This window comes from Simochromis diagramma, unplaced genomic scaffold, assembly GCF_900408965.1.
Source record: "Simochromis diagramma unplaced genomic scaffold, fSimDia1.1 OVJJ01000131.1, whole genome shotgun sequence".
Taxonomy (NCBI): Eukaryota; Metazoa; Chordata; class Actinopteri; order Cichliformes; family Cichlidae; genus Simochromis; species Simochromis diagramma.
The window spans coordinates 11,484,196-11,502,482 of NW_024387200.1; the positions used below are offsets into that span (position 1 = coordinate 11,484,196).

General features: G+C 41.8%; 3 protein-coding genes across 6 annotated transcripts; 2 read left to right on the forward strand and 1 right to left on the reverse strand.

The window, feature by feature from the left end:
- Positions 1–249: 249 nt before the first annotated feature.
- glipr1a (GLI pathogenesis-related 1a) lies at positions 250–5,549 on the forward strand. Of its 4 annotated transcripts, XM_040050586.1 has the most exons (7): positions 250–535; positions 657–676; positions 1,144–1,392; positions 1,510–1,622; positions 3,914–3,999; positions 5,077–5,103; positions 5,272–5,549. In XM_040050586.1, exons 1-7 carry the CDS (start codon positions 469–471, stop codon positions 5,421–5,423), a joined length of 714 nt encoding a protein of 237 aa, XP_039906520.1. In that variant the 5' UTR covers positions 250–468; the 3' UTR covers positions 5,424–5,549. The 4 variants fall into 4 exon arrangements, with proteins under 4 accessions (XP_039906520.1, XP_039906518.1, XP_039906519.1 ...); XM_040050584.1 differs by lacking the exon at positions 657–676 and having other exon boundaries at positions 253–535; positions 1,144–1,371; XM_040050585.1 differs by lacking the exon at positions 657–676 and having other exon boundaries at positions 260–535; positions 5,077–5,147; positions 5,272–5,388.
- Positions 5,550–6,793: 1,244 nt separating this feature from the next.
- Positions 6,794–13,549, reverse strand: krr1 (KRR1 small subunit processome component homolog). Its single transcript, XM_040050579.1, has 10 exons — positions 13,419–13,549; positions 12,725–12,900; positions 11,180–11,314; positions 10,910–11,035; positions 10,517–10,600; positions 10,153–10,209; positions 7,714–7,884; positions 7,509–7,586; positions 7,299–7,395; positions 6,794–7,166 (listed from the first exon to the last, which is right to left on the reverse strand). The coding sequence occupies exons 1-10, from the start codon at positions 13,492–13,494 to the stop codon at positions 7,006–7,008; spliced, it is 1,161 nt and encodes a 386-aa protein (XP_039906513.1). The 5' UTR covers positions 13,495–13,549; the 3' UTR covers positions 6,794–7,005.
- Positions 13,550–14,973: 1,424 nt separating this feature from the next.
- On the forward strand, positions 14,974–18,006 carry LOC120745584. Its single transcript, XM_040050580.1, has 4 exons — positions 14,974–15,931; positions 16,023–16,141; positions 16,213–16,459; positions 16,899–18,006. The coding sequence occupies exons 3-4, from the start codon at positions 16,347–16,349 to the stop codon at positions 17,878–17,880; spliced, it is 1,095 nt and encodes a 364-aa protein (XP_039906514.1). The 5' UTR covers positions 14,974–15,931; positions 16,023–16,141; positions 16,213–16,346; the 3' UTR covers positions 17,881–18,006.
- Positions 18,007–18,287: the final 281 nt, after the last annotated feature.

Consider the following 18,287-nt stretch of genomic DNA (forward strand, 5'->3'; position numbering starts at 1 on the left):
TTCTTACATCACTATTTTTTCTAGAAAGAAAGAAAAAAAAATGTAAACATGGCACACAGGCCAGATCTTGTCTGAACATGTCAGGATAACTAGGCAAATATTCAGAGAAAGTAACAAATTCAGATTTCAAAAAGGCGAGAAGAAGCATAAATGAGCCACATCTCTGTTTTATCTCAGTTTAGCAGATTCTTTATGTATGTATACATGAACCATTCTGAACATGTTTTGGTTTCTTTGGTGTTGTAAGAACATCCTGTTCCTCTTCAAAGTGTAATTTCCTGCAGCAACTTGACAGATGTCAAAGCGATTCACAACAAACCACAACATCACCGCTTTAGCTTGTTTCACTTTACTGATCTGGAGCATGGCGAGTGCAGTGGAGAGGTTGCTGTGGGCCTGCATTATCCTGGATTCTGGTGTGCGCTCGATTTCACTGCCAGCAATCAGTGATTTGAAGTTCATTGAGGAATGTGTGAAGGAGCACAACTTGGCGCGGTCATCTGTCAGTCCCCCTGCTACCGACATGCTGTACATGGTAGGTGAAGAAATGGCGTTTGTTTCCTCTCTCTAGTTCTGGAAAGCAGTAATAAAATCACAGTGAGTAAGCAGTGATAGAAAAAAATTACTTGTTCATGTCTTCTGTGATCTGTCTGCAGACTTTGTTGGGAATGAGGAGGTGAGGGAAAGAAAGTTATTAAAGCATGTACAGTTGTACAAAGCTTCATGCAACACATTCACAAAGCAGACTTGACGTTATTAAGCAGAAGTCAGAGGAAGTAATGTAAAAGACAGACAAAGCCACCGATAGTCACAGATAGAAAAGATCTTCGGTAAGTAAAAAAAATAAAGAACAGTTCGGTGACAACAAAACTGTGCAATAAATTGCACTCAAACTGCCTTTCTGGCATGGCTAAAGTGCACTGCAAATGTTGTGGCAAAAACCTCGCCACAAGTTTGGAAGTCGACTCAGCCATTTGACTTTTTACTTCTGCTTGTGTATCACAAATGTAATGTACTGACTTAGAAAAACAGTGAGTAAGTCAGAAATATGTATGCACGAAAATGAAACTAGCGTGTTAGAAAAAACTGAATTAACAAAAGATGAGGTCTAATGCTTCAAATCTTCTGTATCTGCTTATCCAGACGTGGGATGAGGCCTTAGCCATTACTGCAAAAGCGTGGGCAAAGCGCTGTATATTTGATCACAACATTTACCTCAAAGATGCTTCCCGCGTGCACCCTACCTTTCCCTCTGTGGGAGAAAACATATGGACAGCCCATGCACCATCACAATTTAATACAGCAAAAGCCATAAAGAGATGGGTGGATGAAGTAAAAGACTACAGCTACCAAGAGAACAGCTGCAATAAGGTTTGTGGCCACTACACACAGGTATGTGACCTTTTTACTGCATGCATAATGTGGGAAAAAAAAAAAAGAGAGAAAAAAGTGAACCATGATTTTTATATTTTTCTGCATGTAACACTTTAACCTCTTTGGTCTTTGCAGGTTGTGTGGGCCAGCACCTACAAAGTTGGATGTGCAGTACAGCTGTGCCCAGATGGCATCAAGCACTTCATTAATGAAAAAGGTGTCCTCTTTGTATGCAACTATGCCACAGCGTAAGTTGAAAACATGTTTAAATAACACAGTGAAATTAGCAAATGAAAACTTTTGTCTCAGCAGGTTATTCTGGGCTGCCCTGAGTGTCATGTGAAAAAAGGAATTTGTTTATACGTATGTGTTATGCTGCAGTCAACTCATCCAAAATGCTGCTGTGAGAGTACCCACGGTACCCACCCAAGTTACCATTGACCCACAGGAACTAGAGCCAGGGTGGGCAACTCCAGGCCTCGAGGGCCGGTGTCCTGCAGGTTTTAGATCTCACCCTGGGTCAACACACCTGAATCAAATGATGAGCTCATTACCAGGCCTCTGGAGAACTGCAAGACATGTTGAGGAGGTCATTTAGCCATTTAAATCAGCTGTGATGGATCAAGGACACATCTAGGACCTGCAGGACACCGGCCCTCGAGGCCTGGAGTAGAAAGACTGAGCATATCTCTCCCATACTGGCTTCTTGTCATTGTCTCCCTGGCCCCGTCTTATCTCAAAAACCTTATGAAAAGTTACCTCCTTTGCACAGTATCAGCTTAAAGCACTTGTTGCAGGCTGCTGAGTTTGCATCTTTTGCTGTAAAGTACAGCCAGACTTTTGACTGCTTTGCCTTGGGCATTTTTAATCTGTAGCTCTGCTCTAAAAGAATGTACGTACCTGGACCCGCCTACTATCCTTGAAAAGGTAAAATGATTGGCTAGAATTCAAAGTGTCTGACATCTCAGGGGAAAAAAAGCACCGAAATAAAGCACCGAAATGTGCGCTGCTTTTCGGTCTGGTTACTGCCGTTTATGTCAGAAGCGGTGCCACAATGGCACCGGACACCGGTACCCATCCCTAGTCATAACTTCTTACCTGAAGTTCAGTTCACCTGACGCTCGGACCGGCGGCCACCTCGGGTCTCTCCTCCTCCTGCCTAACCTTTCCCTCATCCACCTGCTGGCCTCTGTAGAAGCTCCGCCATAGCCACCACCAAACAACTGAGTTATTTTTACACACCGGTCAGCATCTGGACAATCCACCACCTTTCATTGTTTATACCGTTACAAAACCCCCCCCCAAAAAAATCATCGGCCCATAAAAACTAAAAATCACCATCGGCCATCGGGCCCACCAGGCATTTGCCTGGTGGGCCCGATGGCCAGTCCAGCTATGGTCTCTCCCTAACAATGTGATGCTGGATGTCTGCCGTTCTGAAACTCCTGTTTGCAGAAGACAGACTACAAAATCTTACCTGGGACAATGTGTTCTAACCCCGTTGTTTTATGGAAGTCATACAAACAAAAATAGTCTGTAAAAAATATCATTCAGTATGATTCAAAGGTGAAATTTTAAAGACTAAGGAAAGTTTAGGGCCAGTCTGCAGCAGCACAAAGTCTTCTTTTGACATTAAAAGCTGCTGGATTCACTAAAGAGGCACAGTGTTAGTTGTGGAGAGGAGTATTTTTGCCACTGGCCTTATGTTATGTGTAAGAATTTCACTTTCAACTAAATATTGTTTTAATAGCTGGGACCACATCCTCATTTAGGTTTGACAGCGCTTCTAGTAGTTAATGGCCGATGCTTTGAGCCTGAATTGAGGCTCCAGTTTGGGGAAAGCCTCAGAGGGGACTGGTGGCTCCTGGGCCAGGCAGATCCTCATGTACTAATGAGAAGTGAATGAACTAAAAAAGGGAGCAAGGGTGCAGTTACAATGATCTCAGACACTTTTTTAAAATCATGTCTGTTGTTTTTATGAATGGCCACAATTAATTATGGGACAGTGTTTTCTCCTCCCCTTTCATAAAGGTCCAGTGTATCCTATGCTAAAGGAAGCATGTTTTTAGCAAGGATGTTTGTAGCTCCAGAATTGGAACAGCTCTTAGTATGGATGCCACACAGATACTCACAGGTCACTTCTCTCACTTTTAGGACCCTCCCTAAGCAGCATGGACTGTTGGAACGAACCCACTGTGTGTTAAGTTATTAATAATCTTTGGCTCTTTTCCATACCTTCACTTTTATCCTGTCCTTCTCCCCTAACCTTTTTGTGGTATAAAGAGGTTACTATAAGCAGAAAGTACTGAGAAACAAATTAATATCACTGATTTATACGTTTTTCTGGGATTTTTTGACAATAACAATGAAAGAAAGAAACGTCATCTTTAAAATGACCCTATGTTGAAGCAAGCAGATGTGTGTGTGTGTGATAACGTGGGAGGCGGAGGTAAGATGATAAGGGGAAGCGAAGATAATTCCAGAATTTTTCCACCTAGAGTGTGATGAGGTGACTGAGCCTGTTTCTTTTCTTTTACAGGGGTAATATAATCGGACAGCACCCATATGCATCTGAGGGGGGAGCCTGCTTGAGGTGCAATGGCACTTGTGAGAATAAACTCTGTCGTAAGTATCAAGTGTCTCTGGTTCAGTGTGAAAAGTTGCTGCTTATCTTCAAACAAACCACAAGTTCAAATTTCAGCCCAGCTCATTTTAAAGATGTGAAAATTCTGATTAGAAATCAGCATGCATATTAACTCTTTAACACAGTGGGCCTCATTAACTGACATTTGCACAGTAATGTTCTTGCTGTCATTTCCACAAACCTACAGGATTCATGAATCGTGTCCTGTGTCAGCGAATGTGAATCATTGTAAATAAATAAGTTCATGCTTGCTGTCTGCGGGTTGTAATCTGCAACCTGGAATGTTCACCGTGCATGCTGCCCAGGCCCTCTGTTATAGGAAAACACATTTACGGTGGTGTGAAGGAGCTCCAAGAGAAAAACTCTCATCCCTTCATCAAAAAAGCAGAATTCTGACTAAAGGAGGCCAAAAAAGTCAGAGTGTTTTCTTGGAAGTGACACTGGTTTTAAACATTTTTAAAATATTTAATAATAATATAAAACCCCACTTGGACTGCATGTATCCCCTGAAACTAAAAAGAGAAAAGGTATGACATAAAAGCTGGTGTAGGACAAACTTATAAAAGGCCAAACAAAAAGAAGGAAGCAGGTGGAGGACGGGGAGCACCTAATCTTCCACCATGACTAACCCCCTTATCTTTTTACCATGAACCATGAGGTCCGTTTTACATCCTCCCTTTAAATGACCGTAACTTGGTTACCGTTGCAAAATTCAAATGGTTTCAGAAAAAAGAGACAACAAGCTTCATGGTGATGTTCACTTTAGCACAAGGCAATCACAGGGTAGCGTCTGAACAGAGACAGGGAACTCCGCTCCGCCCAGGTTTTGCTTCACATTTCTGCAACTCCTCAACTATTTTGGGCTCGAGAGAAAATTACTTTTTTTTCCTATTATTTTATAACCAAAGTCACTAAATAAGTCCAAGTAGCCTGTATGCTACTTGGATGATTAAGGATTAATGAATGCGGTAAAATACAATTATTACTCAGTCATTGAGCTGTGCGTTTACATCTTAAAAAATGTCATCTTGTTCTCTTGTGTCTTAATGTTGTTGCAGGTAGTCCTGAACGTGATTCACAGAAAAGTAAGTCTGATGGTGATTAAGCCAAAAAATAATAGCAGTGAAGGGTAAGGTGTAGTTCACATGGCTTTAAAAGTCCACAGCTGAAGTTTGTCAGTGTGTAGTAATGAAGTAAGCAGCACATTCCACTGGACTTAGAATTTGTCATAAAAACCATTTTTACATTTTCAGGCTACAACTGGAGCCCAGACTGGGACACCTCGGATACCAGCAGCTCTAGCCCTGCCAGCGTTCTGATCGCTCGGCTGGTTGCCCTCAGCTTCACTTTCATTACAGCGTATGTAGTCCACTACTTCTACCCTGATGTATTCTGCTATGAATAAAGCAGCTTGGCCTGAGCAACACTGATTTCCTTTAAACATTAAGCAAATTATTCTGTCCATGTGAGGCTTAGGCCCAAAAATGTAACATGTATGAAAATTAATAAAATTACTTTTATCTCTGCTTAATTATTATCAACTATCAACTCCACTATCAGTCTCACATTATAGCACCAACAACAAAGTCAGTGCTCAAAAGTAATCTTTCATTTGACAGCACATTTAAGGTGGTCAGGCCAGAGATGAATGGCCAGACCGCTACGAGCTGATGACAACAGTGACTCGGCCACGCGTTCAAACTGGGGAGTGCATAAGAGCATTTTTAAATGCACAACACAAACCTTGTATCAGTTGGGCTCCAGTAAGAGCAGAATGGGGGATTTGCACCATTCATGTACAGACAAGCAACTGTGTGATGCTGTCATGTCCAAGGACCAAGATCTGTGGTCACTAGGTGGTCCAGCACGTGGTTAACGTCCACGATACTCCCAAAAGTATTCGCTGATCTGCTTTCACACACACATATGAACTTGAGACTTGAGTGACATCCAGCTGCAGAGTGGGGGGCACAGTTAGGCTCAGTGGGTGAACAGGCGACCATATGGCTTATAGCCAGAGAGCAGTAAGCCTGGGTTCAACTCTTCTAGGAAGGCTTTCCACAAGGTTAAGGAGTTTTATTTTAAATGAGAATTTGTGGCCATTCTTCCAGAAGCCCATTTGTGAGGTCAGACACTGATGTTGGATGGGAAGGCCTGGCTCGCTGTTGCTAATTCATCCCAAAGGTTTTCTGTTGGACTGAGGTCAAGACTCAAGTCAAGTTTACTCACACCTCACTTGCTTGTTCAGGTCTTTCTGGACCTTGCTTTGTGCACTGATGCACAGTCATGTTGGAACAGTCCCTAAACTGCTCCCACAAAGTTGGGGCCATGAAAATGTCTGTAGTGATCGACTCTAAAGAAAGATGGTGATCTCTGCATACTCTGCGCCTCGCCACTTTGATGTAATACCATTCAACAGTTTACTGTGAAATATTTAGGAGCATAGCATTCCTGAGAGCAATCCATTCTTTCACAAATACTGGTAGAAGCAATCTGCATGCCCAGATACTTGACTTAATACACCTGTAGCCATGGAAGTGATTGGAATGCCTTATTCCCATTATAGTGCAAATCAAAGAAAGCACTTCAGAAGGCAAAAAGGGTCCAACCCAGGCCTTGAAAGGTGTGCCTAATAATGGGTGTATTTCTTTAAGGTTTTGGAGACTGGACATCTATGGTAACACAGCAAAAATGGAAATTAAGGGAAATGTAAGAAAACAAGACCTAGTTTATTTAAAAAAGAAAAAATAACTCCTTTAATTTTACATTTTTTTCCCTCTGGAAATAATTAATAGCAAGCGAGTCAAACAGAAGGAAAAAACCAACACATTCCCGTCACTGTGTAACACTGTAAAAAGGAAAGTCAAGACAGACGATGAAGCATCATCTTGATCCACGCTCTACACATTCACTGAAATTCTTCTTGCTGTGAGCTCAGAGTCTTTTCTCTGTCCAACAAGTGCCACAGCACAGGGAACAGTGCACAGTTAGCCTTTGCTTTTCGCTTTGTTGCTCTTCTTCTTCTTCTTTTCAGTGGTGCTGCTGGTGGGAGGTGCAGGGTTTAATGGTGGAGCACCCAGTTTCTTTGTTTTGGCTTTTTTTACTTTGTCCTTTATAGCTTCGATGTCCAGCTTGCCTTCTGTAGGAGCTGTGGATACATAGATGAGACAAGAATGGACAAATTAAGGGCAAAGCTATACCAAGTGCTCAAGAATCCAGGTTTTTCCTTTAATTTGTCACTGCTAGGTTCTGAGATCAGTGCTTGTTTTAATATTTCTACCTTTAGCAGTCTTCTTCATCAGAGGCTTCTCTTTAGGAGGAATGAAGGCTTTGTTCCGCTCTTCTTGCTTCTTGGTCAGTGCGGTGGCCTGTTTCACCTACAAAGAGGAAGTTTACAAAGGCGACGTTACACAATGCTTGGTTGCTGCTACTGAAACTCGAAAGCAGCCTGAAGAAAACCGAAAGAGACAAAGCCACCATAAATTCTCACCTTGATTTCTTCCATCTTCTTCCTTTTCTTCACACTCTCCCGCAGGAAGAATTCTCCTGTGGCCAGCTCCTGGTCAACCTGCATAGGAAGTCCACATATTTGAAACGTACTTTAAATTGCCTCAACACGCAATTTAGTCTCAGCGGCTGTGTGTGTTTGTTATACATTAGAAACACTGAAATTCTTCAAACATGCTTCCCCTGACCTTGCTCTCTGGCTGTGGAGGAGGGAACGGGGTGTACTCCTTCTTCACGCTCTTCTTCTTGGGTTCCTTGCGCTTGGCAAGATTCTTGTGTCGGAACTTGGGCAGAAAGCGCTCCCAGTTTTGCATCCGCAGTTCGGGGTCTTTGGACAGCTCCCGTTTGATCATCAGAGTCTGATGGTTGCAGCCGTGGGTGGTGGTGATGGAGGGGCAGAACAGCAGTTATAAAGATGCAATACTTTGGTCATGTTGTGTATTTACACCTTATGTAGCGACTGCAGTAAAATGCTGTTTTATTAAAGACTGCACTGTGCAAAAGTCGCTTATTTCGTTTTTTGCTAGAAAACTGGGAAATAAGTGCAGCGGTAAGTGCAGGTATTTACTGAAATGTGCAAACATAAATGGAAACCAATGAAACCAAAGAACATTTCCAACAAGTCAACGTCTCAGAGGAAATTCCAAGGCTCTTCTTTTGTTCTGTTCACAAGATGATCCCACACAGTTTGAATAACACTGATCTGCTTTTCCATCAGATATGCTTTTACTTAGAGCTGGGCGATATATGTTTTTTTCATATCACGATATGTTTTTTTCATTTCAGGCGATAACGATATATATCACGATATCAGCCAAATAACTATATTTGTAAGATTTAAATGTGCCGTTGCTCACAAGTAAAATGTGAAATAATCAGCAGCTTGTTTTGATTTAAATATTTATTTCCCATAATAAGTTCAACAGGGTAGATGTACTTAAGGAACACGAGACTTTTTCAGACAAATAAAGGCAAATATTGCAAACTACACAAAAGGCAGCCGCTAAAGCGTTTAAGTTTCAAAATAGAACAAACGAAACAGACTAAACTGTCGATTCCACTTAGAAACAAAATATTAATTCTAAAAATAAATCTTAGTTTTACAGAAGAACAGACAAAACTGACTAACTTTTGTCAACATCAAATAAACTGAGAACTAAAAGGAAATTCTCCATCTCTCCTTGTTGTGTAGCTGAGCTTTTCAAACAGTTGTAACAGTTACTTCAGTCTGACAAAAGCCGAATGACGAATCAGCGCTTCCAGTCAGAGACTGAGCTGCACCGCTTTATTGTATTTCCAGACTTGCTTTCGGCACATTTACAGTGCAGCTGCTCTGTTTTTGTCAGACTTGAAATAGCAGAAATACCTTCACACTACGGAGCTTCTCTGGCCTTTCCGTTCGACAATCTCTCCAACATCGGAACCATCATCTGTTTTCTCTTCGGTAACCTTCGGTCACGCTCGGTTGATCTTTCTCTAGTCGGCACACTCATCTCCTCCGTTACCCGGCGGCACGGCGGCTGGCTGCTTCCCAAACAAATACACATGTGCGGCTTGGCACTTGTGCTGTACGTAACAAGTCACCTGACGTGACGCTGCGGCTGTGATTGGTTTGGCTCTGCGCTACTTAATTTGGATAGGCTGTTCTTTTTTTTTTTTTTAAGAGCACAAGAGCGGTGAGGCCTATCGCAATAGTTTAATTTTTCTATCGAGAAAAAGTTATTTCGCAACACATATCGTTATCGTTCTATTGCCCAGCTCTACTTTTCCTGCATTGGCAGTGAGTTTGAGATCGCTGTCATGTCTTCCAGATGGTATTGCATGACAGCTCAGAATCTGATGGTATTTTTCTGCAATCAGAATTCCACCAATTTTGACGAGACCTCCACCACTGAAACCACGACAGAACCTCCAGTGTGTTTTACAGACGCTGGAAACTCACTGTTGTATCTCTGTCCTAACCTCTAATACGAGCAGGAACATTTAGAGTTTCAATCCATCAGACCTGTTGACACTGATTTTTAGTTCAGGGCTTGTGTAATTTAAGCCTTTTTCCCAGTTAATTTCCCTTAAGAATAGCTTCTTCAAAGCCTGGAAGGTTTTCAAGGAGGCATTATGTTGATGCCTGAACCAGCTCAACAGGCTCTCTTTGATGTTCTGTTCAGGAGGAATATTTTTCTGTTGTAAAATATTGGAAAAACATTCCTATGAAAATGATCAGGTACCTCAACTGTAAATGAATGAGGGAAGAAAAGACCCAATGAAAAGAAATGTAGAGCTACTATTCACACTTTTACAAGAAAGTCTGGCTCCATGGAAGTAAAATATATTAAAATGATGGCTGGCTAAAGACTTCTGCACAGTGCTGTAAGCTGTAACTACTGGTTAGGCAATTTAAATAACATTCTGTGACTCATACAAAACAGGAAGTCCTATTTTAAATAGTCAGCTCTGTGAAGCATGCCCTTTCATGCCCTCAGCTCTGGGCTGAGCCAACCTTGGCGTGCAAACCCAGAGAGATGGACTTCAGTCAGGAAATCAAGAACAAGGATGGAAAACATCATCACTGGGCATAAATGCAGCGCAGTTTCACTCTGACTATTGTTTCTGCAGCAGTTTGAACACACCTTGATGTTGTAAATGGGATGAATGTTCTTCATGGTGTCCAACACCACTTTACGAACCTGAAAAGCAGAAGCAGAAGAAAATCATAAATGCTTCAACATTCTTTGCCTCATTACAGTCACAGTTCACCTCTCCATCAGGTTTAGCTAAACCCAAACTGAAGAGCGTTTGTATTACACCAACAACTTCTCTCTTTTACTCCCACGCATGAACCCACACAGTGGGCTCAGATGTTTAGCTGTCAGGAGGTTCTGTATACCCTGATGTCACAGGATAAACAAACACACTAAAGTAGTCAGCGTAGGCACCTTTTCATTAATACAACTGATCTTATTATGTTTAGTCGCCCATTACTGACAGTCTTACCTCCTTTAATCCGCTGTAGGGTCCCAGTGCAGACACCGTGTTCCCCTGCACCATCACATAGCAGTTGGTCAGTAATTCCAGTGCCTGCAGAGAAGCAACAGGCAACATGAAGCACACAGACAGAACTTCAAAAGAAGAAATCTGATAACGAGAGTTGCAAAGACACATGGGCTGATAAATGCTGCCACCTACTGACGTTGATTCAAAAGTACACAACACAGACTTGTTTACATTGCAGACTGGTGAAAATCAGTGACACAGATGCACAATTCATGATTTAGAAACAAATTGGATTCTCCTACTTTTTCCTAACATCCATCACAACACTCTGTGGAAGCCATGATTAACTTCAGACAGAAAGACCTCAGAAAGCTGGACTCTGGTGTGACTCACCTTTAGGGTGGAGCCTTTGGGGCCAATGAGCCGCTGCCTTCGCTTCACAAACCGCTCTCTACTCCTCACCATAGTGCCAATTTTGATGATGTCACAGGCGATGTCATCCTGTAATATTCTTACAGCCTGGAGGCAACAACACATCACCGAGGTATCAAAAAGTCTGCATCACTCTGAGTGCTTAGTGACAGCAATCACACACATACTCGAAAACATTAAAGGATGAAATCTACATGTTGTGCATGCTGCAAACTGGCACAGTAGTGTTACCTGTTCAAATGGCACACTCCTCGCCAGCAGCTTAATAAGATCTCTGGCTCTCACAATGGCATAAGGGTCAAAGGTCTTCTTAGTGGTGCAGACTGTCATGCTGCCTTCTATTAGGTCCAAAGAAGGTTTAATGTGCTGAGAACAACAACAAATGATTCAGTATGTGAACAGCTCAGGTCGGCAATTCAGCCTCGTAAAGCTGCCAATGTAAGAGCCAACTTAACACTTAACTGTGAGAAAATGTTACAGAGGAGAGAAATAAAACCAAAATAATGTGTGATAATAACTGGGGATGTGGCAATGTTCAAAATGAATTCAAATATAGTTCAGCTGTAGGACTTTCTGACACTGTGGACCGTGGCCTTTGCTGAAAGATACAAAGAGCTTACAAAGCATCAAAGAAATCTCACTGCTTAAAGGTGTCGTGGGCATCTTTAAACAGTGACACAATCCACAATTTCCAAGGCATTAAACATTCCCTGGAGCACAATGAAGACAGCCATCAAAGGGGGAAGAAACCATGGCAGAACAGTGACATTACCAAAACACTAATGGGAAAAAAGCATGAAAAACATGATCCAGGAGGCTTCCAAGATCACTGCATAAATACTAAAAGGAGCTCCATATTGATTGTGTGCTATGTGTCATGACTATCTCTGTATTCTTCATATGCCTGGGCTATGTGGTAAGGTGTGTTACACCGCTGAGAATGAGGAAGGAAGCACAACCGACAAATTAAAAGGGAATCCCAGTCTGTCCAAACCAGAGTCTAAGCAGTAATCTATGAACAGCCCAAAATAACAGTCTGCTTTTGCACAACACCCTCATGCACCTGGCAGAAGGCAGGTGGGGAGGAATTTCACATTTCAATACACTCATCCAAAACATATCTCCAAATAAAAAATAATAATAATCACCTCCAATAGAAAGATATTGTTTGGGAAAAGCCCAGAGCTCAGATATGATTTTAACTGAATAACTATGGGGACGACTAGAGAGATGACAATATAATATCAACAACGGCAGGCTTTCTTTGACATTAGATGGTTAAAATGTAGAACCAAAAATTTGTACTGCACTTAAAACATGGCGTAAATAACAGATTCACAGAAAACATGGTGCCTGCTCCTGAGAGGTTGTGCGGTCAGCATATGTTATTGTAGCGATTTGGCCGAGTAAAAGAACACAAACTAACACATTTGGACCACTAGTGCTGAATTTCTCATTTCTATTCCTCCGCTTACAAGATTTCAGTGTTTTTTCATTTGAACTTACAGGTGATAGGTCACAATAACATTTTAAAACCCTGAAATAATTCATCCTGGAACCTTTTTTACATTGTAAATCTGTTAACAGGGGAGTGCAGACTTTATATCCACTATATGTATACATTAATACAAGATAGCATACAACCTGATTAGACTAAAGAAAGTGGTAAAAAAAAGAAAGGTTGACTTCCTCCATAGAGCTACATTATAATTGAGATACAGCTGACAGACAAGTATTATCATCTGTGTTCAGTGCAAGCAGCTTGTTCTGACTCACCACCTCTCCTAAAGCCTTCTCCACCAGAGGCCAGCACTCTTTCAAGTAGGCCTCCCTGTACTTGGGGAAGAGGGTGGCAAAGCTACTCTCCTCCAGCAACCCGCGGGGGTTATCCTCTTTGGTGAACAGTGGCTCCTTCCATCCATCGGGAACTGTCAGGAGTTCGGATTCATCCACTGCAGGACGCACGTGAAGTCACGTTACTACAACGTTACTACAACGGAGGCATAGACTACCAACACGAGGTATACTTAAGCAAAGGGAACAGGGTGAGTTAGAGACAGAATATTGAAAAGACATACTGAAGGAACGCGGAGAACGGTCCACTGACTAAAATAAGACACGTTTGAAATCATCGACGTGTTCCCCAGGCTGAGGCGACTCAGGCTGCAGACTTTGGAAACGTGTTTGAATCCCGGCAGGTAATAGCTAGCTGCCCGGCGTCAGCAAACACTTGTCAGTTTAAGTATGTGAAAAGTAAATGTTCGGGTTATTTTTCCTGATGCGACCATTTAGCGAGTGAGGGTAACTGCACTCACCAAACAATCTGTTTACAACGCGAGAGCCGCCATGCTAGCAGAACTCCAGCATGGCTCGCAGCCGTCGTCTAAAGCTGGGAAACAACCCTGTTCTTCACGCGGGACGGCTCGCTGGTGTCACTTAACCTCATCTGACGCGAAACAATCAAACTCACCTTGGCTTTTAGTCTTCTTCGAGTTTTTCCCCGTTTGCTCCTCACTCACGCCGTCACTGGCTGTGGAGGACGCCATTGCTGAGAAGAAACGGAAGTGACGTACAGTACTCTTCCTGGTGCAACCTGGAGCGTCTACTAAAATAAAAATAAAAGCTTTCTAACATCTAACCTGTTTGTTTTTATTCAGGCAAACATGATAGAGCGATTAAGCTTGTGTTTCTGTCATGTAGTGATTGTGCTTAACTGTATGAAGCTTACTGTGTGAATGCTGTAGGCATTCTGTGTGTGTGTGTGTCCCAAATTAAAGGTAAAAACATACACACACACTCTGACACACAGATGCAAACGCACAGATAGATTCCTTGCATGCGTCTTCAGCATTACTGGGTTTCTGCAGCTCCTGTTTTTCGTGTTTAATACATCCGGCACACAAGCAATTAAACACTATGAATCTGTTCCACAATATTTGCAGTCACTTTACAATGGGTCACTTTAAAAAGGCAGTCACGGATCACCACTATAGCATTTTGACAATATTTTGACAGTATTTGAATAAAACTGTTTCCTGTAGCCTAAATACGTCTCTGTACCTGAATAGAACTAAAGCTTTTTCTCATAGGGTTAATAACATGTCTACCAACTATTTCACGTCCACATTACTGCTGAGAGTTATTCCAAAAGCTTCCTTTAGTGGCTCTTCATCAGAATATTTATTTACTTGTTGACATGAAAATCAGTCACTGTGTATTTTTAACACCTAAAATTCAATGTGATGCCATTATCCTGCCAAACAACATAAAAGTCTCCAAAAAGGTTAAGTATGGAACATATTATAAATGGAAAATCTTATATTGCACTCTAAGCACAACAAATGTGAAATGGCAGGAAAGATCAGTGCTCTGTTGCTGTATGCAGAGTACATGTGTACATTTTTCAGAGTACCAAAAAACACATTGCCTTTGCAGACTGATGATCAAACACAGAGATAGAGGTCGCAGAAAAATTACAAATACCTGCACGTTGCTGTCTTACGTCATTCAGTCACCTAAAGGTGGTAAGTTTGACCTTCGGAGGGTCATCATGACTAGGTCTGCATGCCTACTGTAAATGCACCGATTTCCAGTCATGTGACTGGCTGATTTGTCTTAATGAGCAGTTGAGCAGCTGTACCTAAGTTACCTGATTTTAGTCATTAGGCCTTTTATAAAGTATTACTGCCATTTGTGTCTTAATATTTCTAGTAACACTACTTTAACTGAAGTGAGCACGTGAGACATCCCTTTTTATGGAAAAGGAAGGAAAAGTCATATTTATTATTATTCACATATTACACAGACTGTTTGTGCTGACTGAACAGGCTCAGGCTGAAGCAGTGCAGATCCTGGCTTATTTTCAAGTATCATTAAAGTTACCACGTGTTTAAATGTCACCATTAGATGTCAGTAGATTGCAGATTGCAGTCAATTCAGGCACTTTTCTTATCCCTCCTGACTCAAGTGCATAAACCGATCTACGTTAGCTCTGGTAATTCTGACGATCGTTCAGTAATTTTTTGTTTATTCTCTTTATTTGCTTTTTGGAGAAGTGAAGTTACAAAAAGCTCTTCAAACAAATTTGCTTTGGTGGAGAGAAAACAACCGTTGTAGACTGTTTGGGGTTACCTTTTATAAATGTGGGACTAGTATTGAATTTTCAAAAGTGAAGTGAGTTCTTCTGACCAGGTTCAGACCAGGATGAACACAAGTATGATACTGAACCCACTAGAGAACCGCTCCCAGCTGTGGGTTCACCTCCTCCTGCTGAACTCATAGAGCAGCAAACAACCAGTCCAGGGACAGACTCTAATGTAGCATCACTTTCATCGGTCACTCCTGACCTCCTGTGAAGCATGATGAATGTGGCCTCTCTAAATATGAGTAACTAAGAAAACATGTCAGTAGGCATCCTAGTAGTTAATGACTTAATTATTTGGGGTATTATTGCTATAAAAAATAATATTAACAGTATTATTATTATTGTGCTTCTGGCTTTAGGCTCTACTGATAACGCAGAGGTCTCTTCTTCCTCTGGGCTGTTTAAAGGGCCAGTTTATCCAAAGCTGTGTATATACCAGCTGCTGTCAGGCTTCAGATAAATAAACATAAATAAACATCAGACTGTCAAAAGAGCTCATCTGTGCGAGACCACCGAGCTGAGAGCATTTTCAGGTCGAGATCCCCCCGTACGCCATCGTTGGAGAGCAGTTAAAGTTTTTCTTCCCGACTGTGATTTGAAAACGTCTAAATGGAATCAAGTCAAGGAATCTATAAACCTATCCGGGTATGTGACCGTTTTTGTTTTTACTGCATTTCAATAATTTGAAGAATTTGTTGTAGTTTTAAAAGTTGACAAACTGAGAATCATTTTAAGTAACAATGACTAAATTGCTATTTCTTTGACAGGTGTCGTTCAACACACCGATTTATGAAACTGCTGTAAAGATCTGCTGGCATCTTCCGGGCTACAGGACTCAGGTTAGACCCAGATTCATGCAAACCAAAGCTGACAGAAAATATCAGGTCATTTCTGAGAGTGGTGGTGATTAAATGTCTCCTTTACTTTTAGATTGCGATTATGACGGAGTTTCTCAGACTTCAGCAGGAAGATCTAATTCCACCGAACCTCACTGCTGAAGATCTGAGAGATCTTTTGGTGGAGAAGAGCAGGGAGACACTCAGAGAGCAGTGAGTTACTGTCACACCTGAAAGTCTGTTTGTGATGACGTGTAAAACCTCTGCTTTGCTCTCTTTTGAAGGCTGTGGGAGTTTGAATTAGAGGATTTTGAAGAAGAGGAAGCCAAACCTCTTCTAGGGCTGGTAAGACGAGAAAACCCACAAGACTTTTTTTTTCATTATGTTCACATAACCTTTAAACATAAGCGCACTGTAAATGTGTTTTCTGTTTCAGGTGTGGGCGGTGAACGTCATCAATAAAATGAGGGACGTTGAATTTGAAGCCAGGATGCTTCTTCAGTTCCCAGAGGCCGTACCTCCTAAATTTCAGTGAGTCACATGTATACAGTCATTAACCCTGTAAGACCCAACCCATCAAAAAACAGCCAGAAAATTCAGATTCTTTGGAACTGAGATGTTTATTAACCCTTTAAACAAAAGCCACAAATTAGTTCTTTGCTATGTCATGTTGTGTATGATTTACTTTTATTATGTATTTATCATATTTTTTGTATCGTATTTGATACACTGGGTGTTTTTGGCAACTTTTTGTTAACGACAATGTTAATTTTAGACAAAAAAAACTTTTTTTGTCCATAATATTTTGAAATTATGGCAAGTATTGATCATGTTGATGAGATCGAGGTCTCAGAAACTCATGTATGATACAAAGGTGGTTACAGGGTTAACAGTCCAGCTACAGTGTTTCAATATTTAAATGATGCTTTGAATATGTTTAACAGATAACTCTTATCATGTTTTTCTACAGAGCACCTAAACTCCTGAGCGTGGTGAAGGATTACATTGAAATCCTAAAAGAGAAGCAGCAGGAACAGCATAACAGCAAACTGCTCACCGTGCAGGAGGTAGTGATCGAGGTAGTTCCCCGTGTTCTCCAGGGCTTCTGGGAGCTTCCTCCTCATCCCCTCCTAAACATGGCCTCCCAGAGTCTAAGCATCCTCTCCACGAGTGTCACCAAGGCCACTTTAGATCGTGTCTCCAGGAGTCTCACGGCGATGGAAACACAGGCCATCTTGACCCGCTCCATCCGAGACGATATGGTCGACAGCATCCTGACGGAGATCGGGCAGAAATTTCCTCAAGAAATTCTGTCTATCAAAGTTGCAAACTTTGCACCAGTGTTGCTGAAGACCATTGCTGATGTAGCAATGATCCAGATATGTGAAATCTTTGAGCCCCCTTCAAGTCTTCCTGATGTGAAGAACACAAATGGAGAGCGCTCCTCTGATGGTCTTTCAATGGCAAATGTTCCACCAGCCGAAGGAGCTCTGTCAGAAAGTGTTCCAGAGCCTGACGTTCCCTGTGAGGAACTTCTTGCTGAAAGGGCATCCAGTCTGAGTTTTCAAGACCTTACGATCGAAGGAGCTCTTTCCGAAAGTGTGCAAGAGCCTGACGTTCCCTGTGAGGAACTTCTTTCTGAAAGTTCATCTAGTCTGAAGGCTGAAGACCTTACAATTGAAGGTCTTTCGGAAAGTGTGGCAGTGGCTGACATTCCCCGTGAGGAACCCTATGCTGAGTCCAAATCCAGTGTTAAAGGCGAAGAGCATAAGATCAAAGGATCTCGTTCGGAAATTGGGCCAGTTCCTGATGTTCCCTGTGAGGAACCTTTTCCTGAACCCGAATCCAGTATGAAGTGCAAAGACCTTCAGATCAAGAAGAAGAAAAAGGGCTTCTTCAAAAGACTGAGAAGTCTGTTCTGCTGTTGTTGCAGACCAAAGGACACCGACTGACATTGAAACTGTGACCCAGTGTTGGTGTTCCAGTAACTGTAAATATGTAAATATGTTCCTTGATGATTGTTGTTCATGATTTTGGGGTTTCTTAAGTTTTCAGTGGGCTGGGTGTTTTTCCCCCCCTTCGTGTTCTTTACTTAATTCTTGTTCATAGTTCCTGATTTGTTTTCCTAGTTTTTAGTTTCTGGAGTTCAGTTGAGTTGCTATATGAGTTTTGAGGTTTTTGTGATATTCACCCCCAATGAAGATGTTTTTCCAGCAATAAAAGCTGCTGATTTAAGTTTCATTCCACCTAAGAGTCCTGTGTTTGGGTCCTACTACCTGCCTGTCACAACACACCATGACAGTTTGACCAGTTTTATAAACTCATTCACATTTCTACACGAGTCTCCATCTAGATTCAA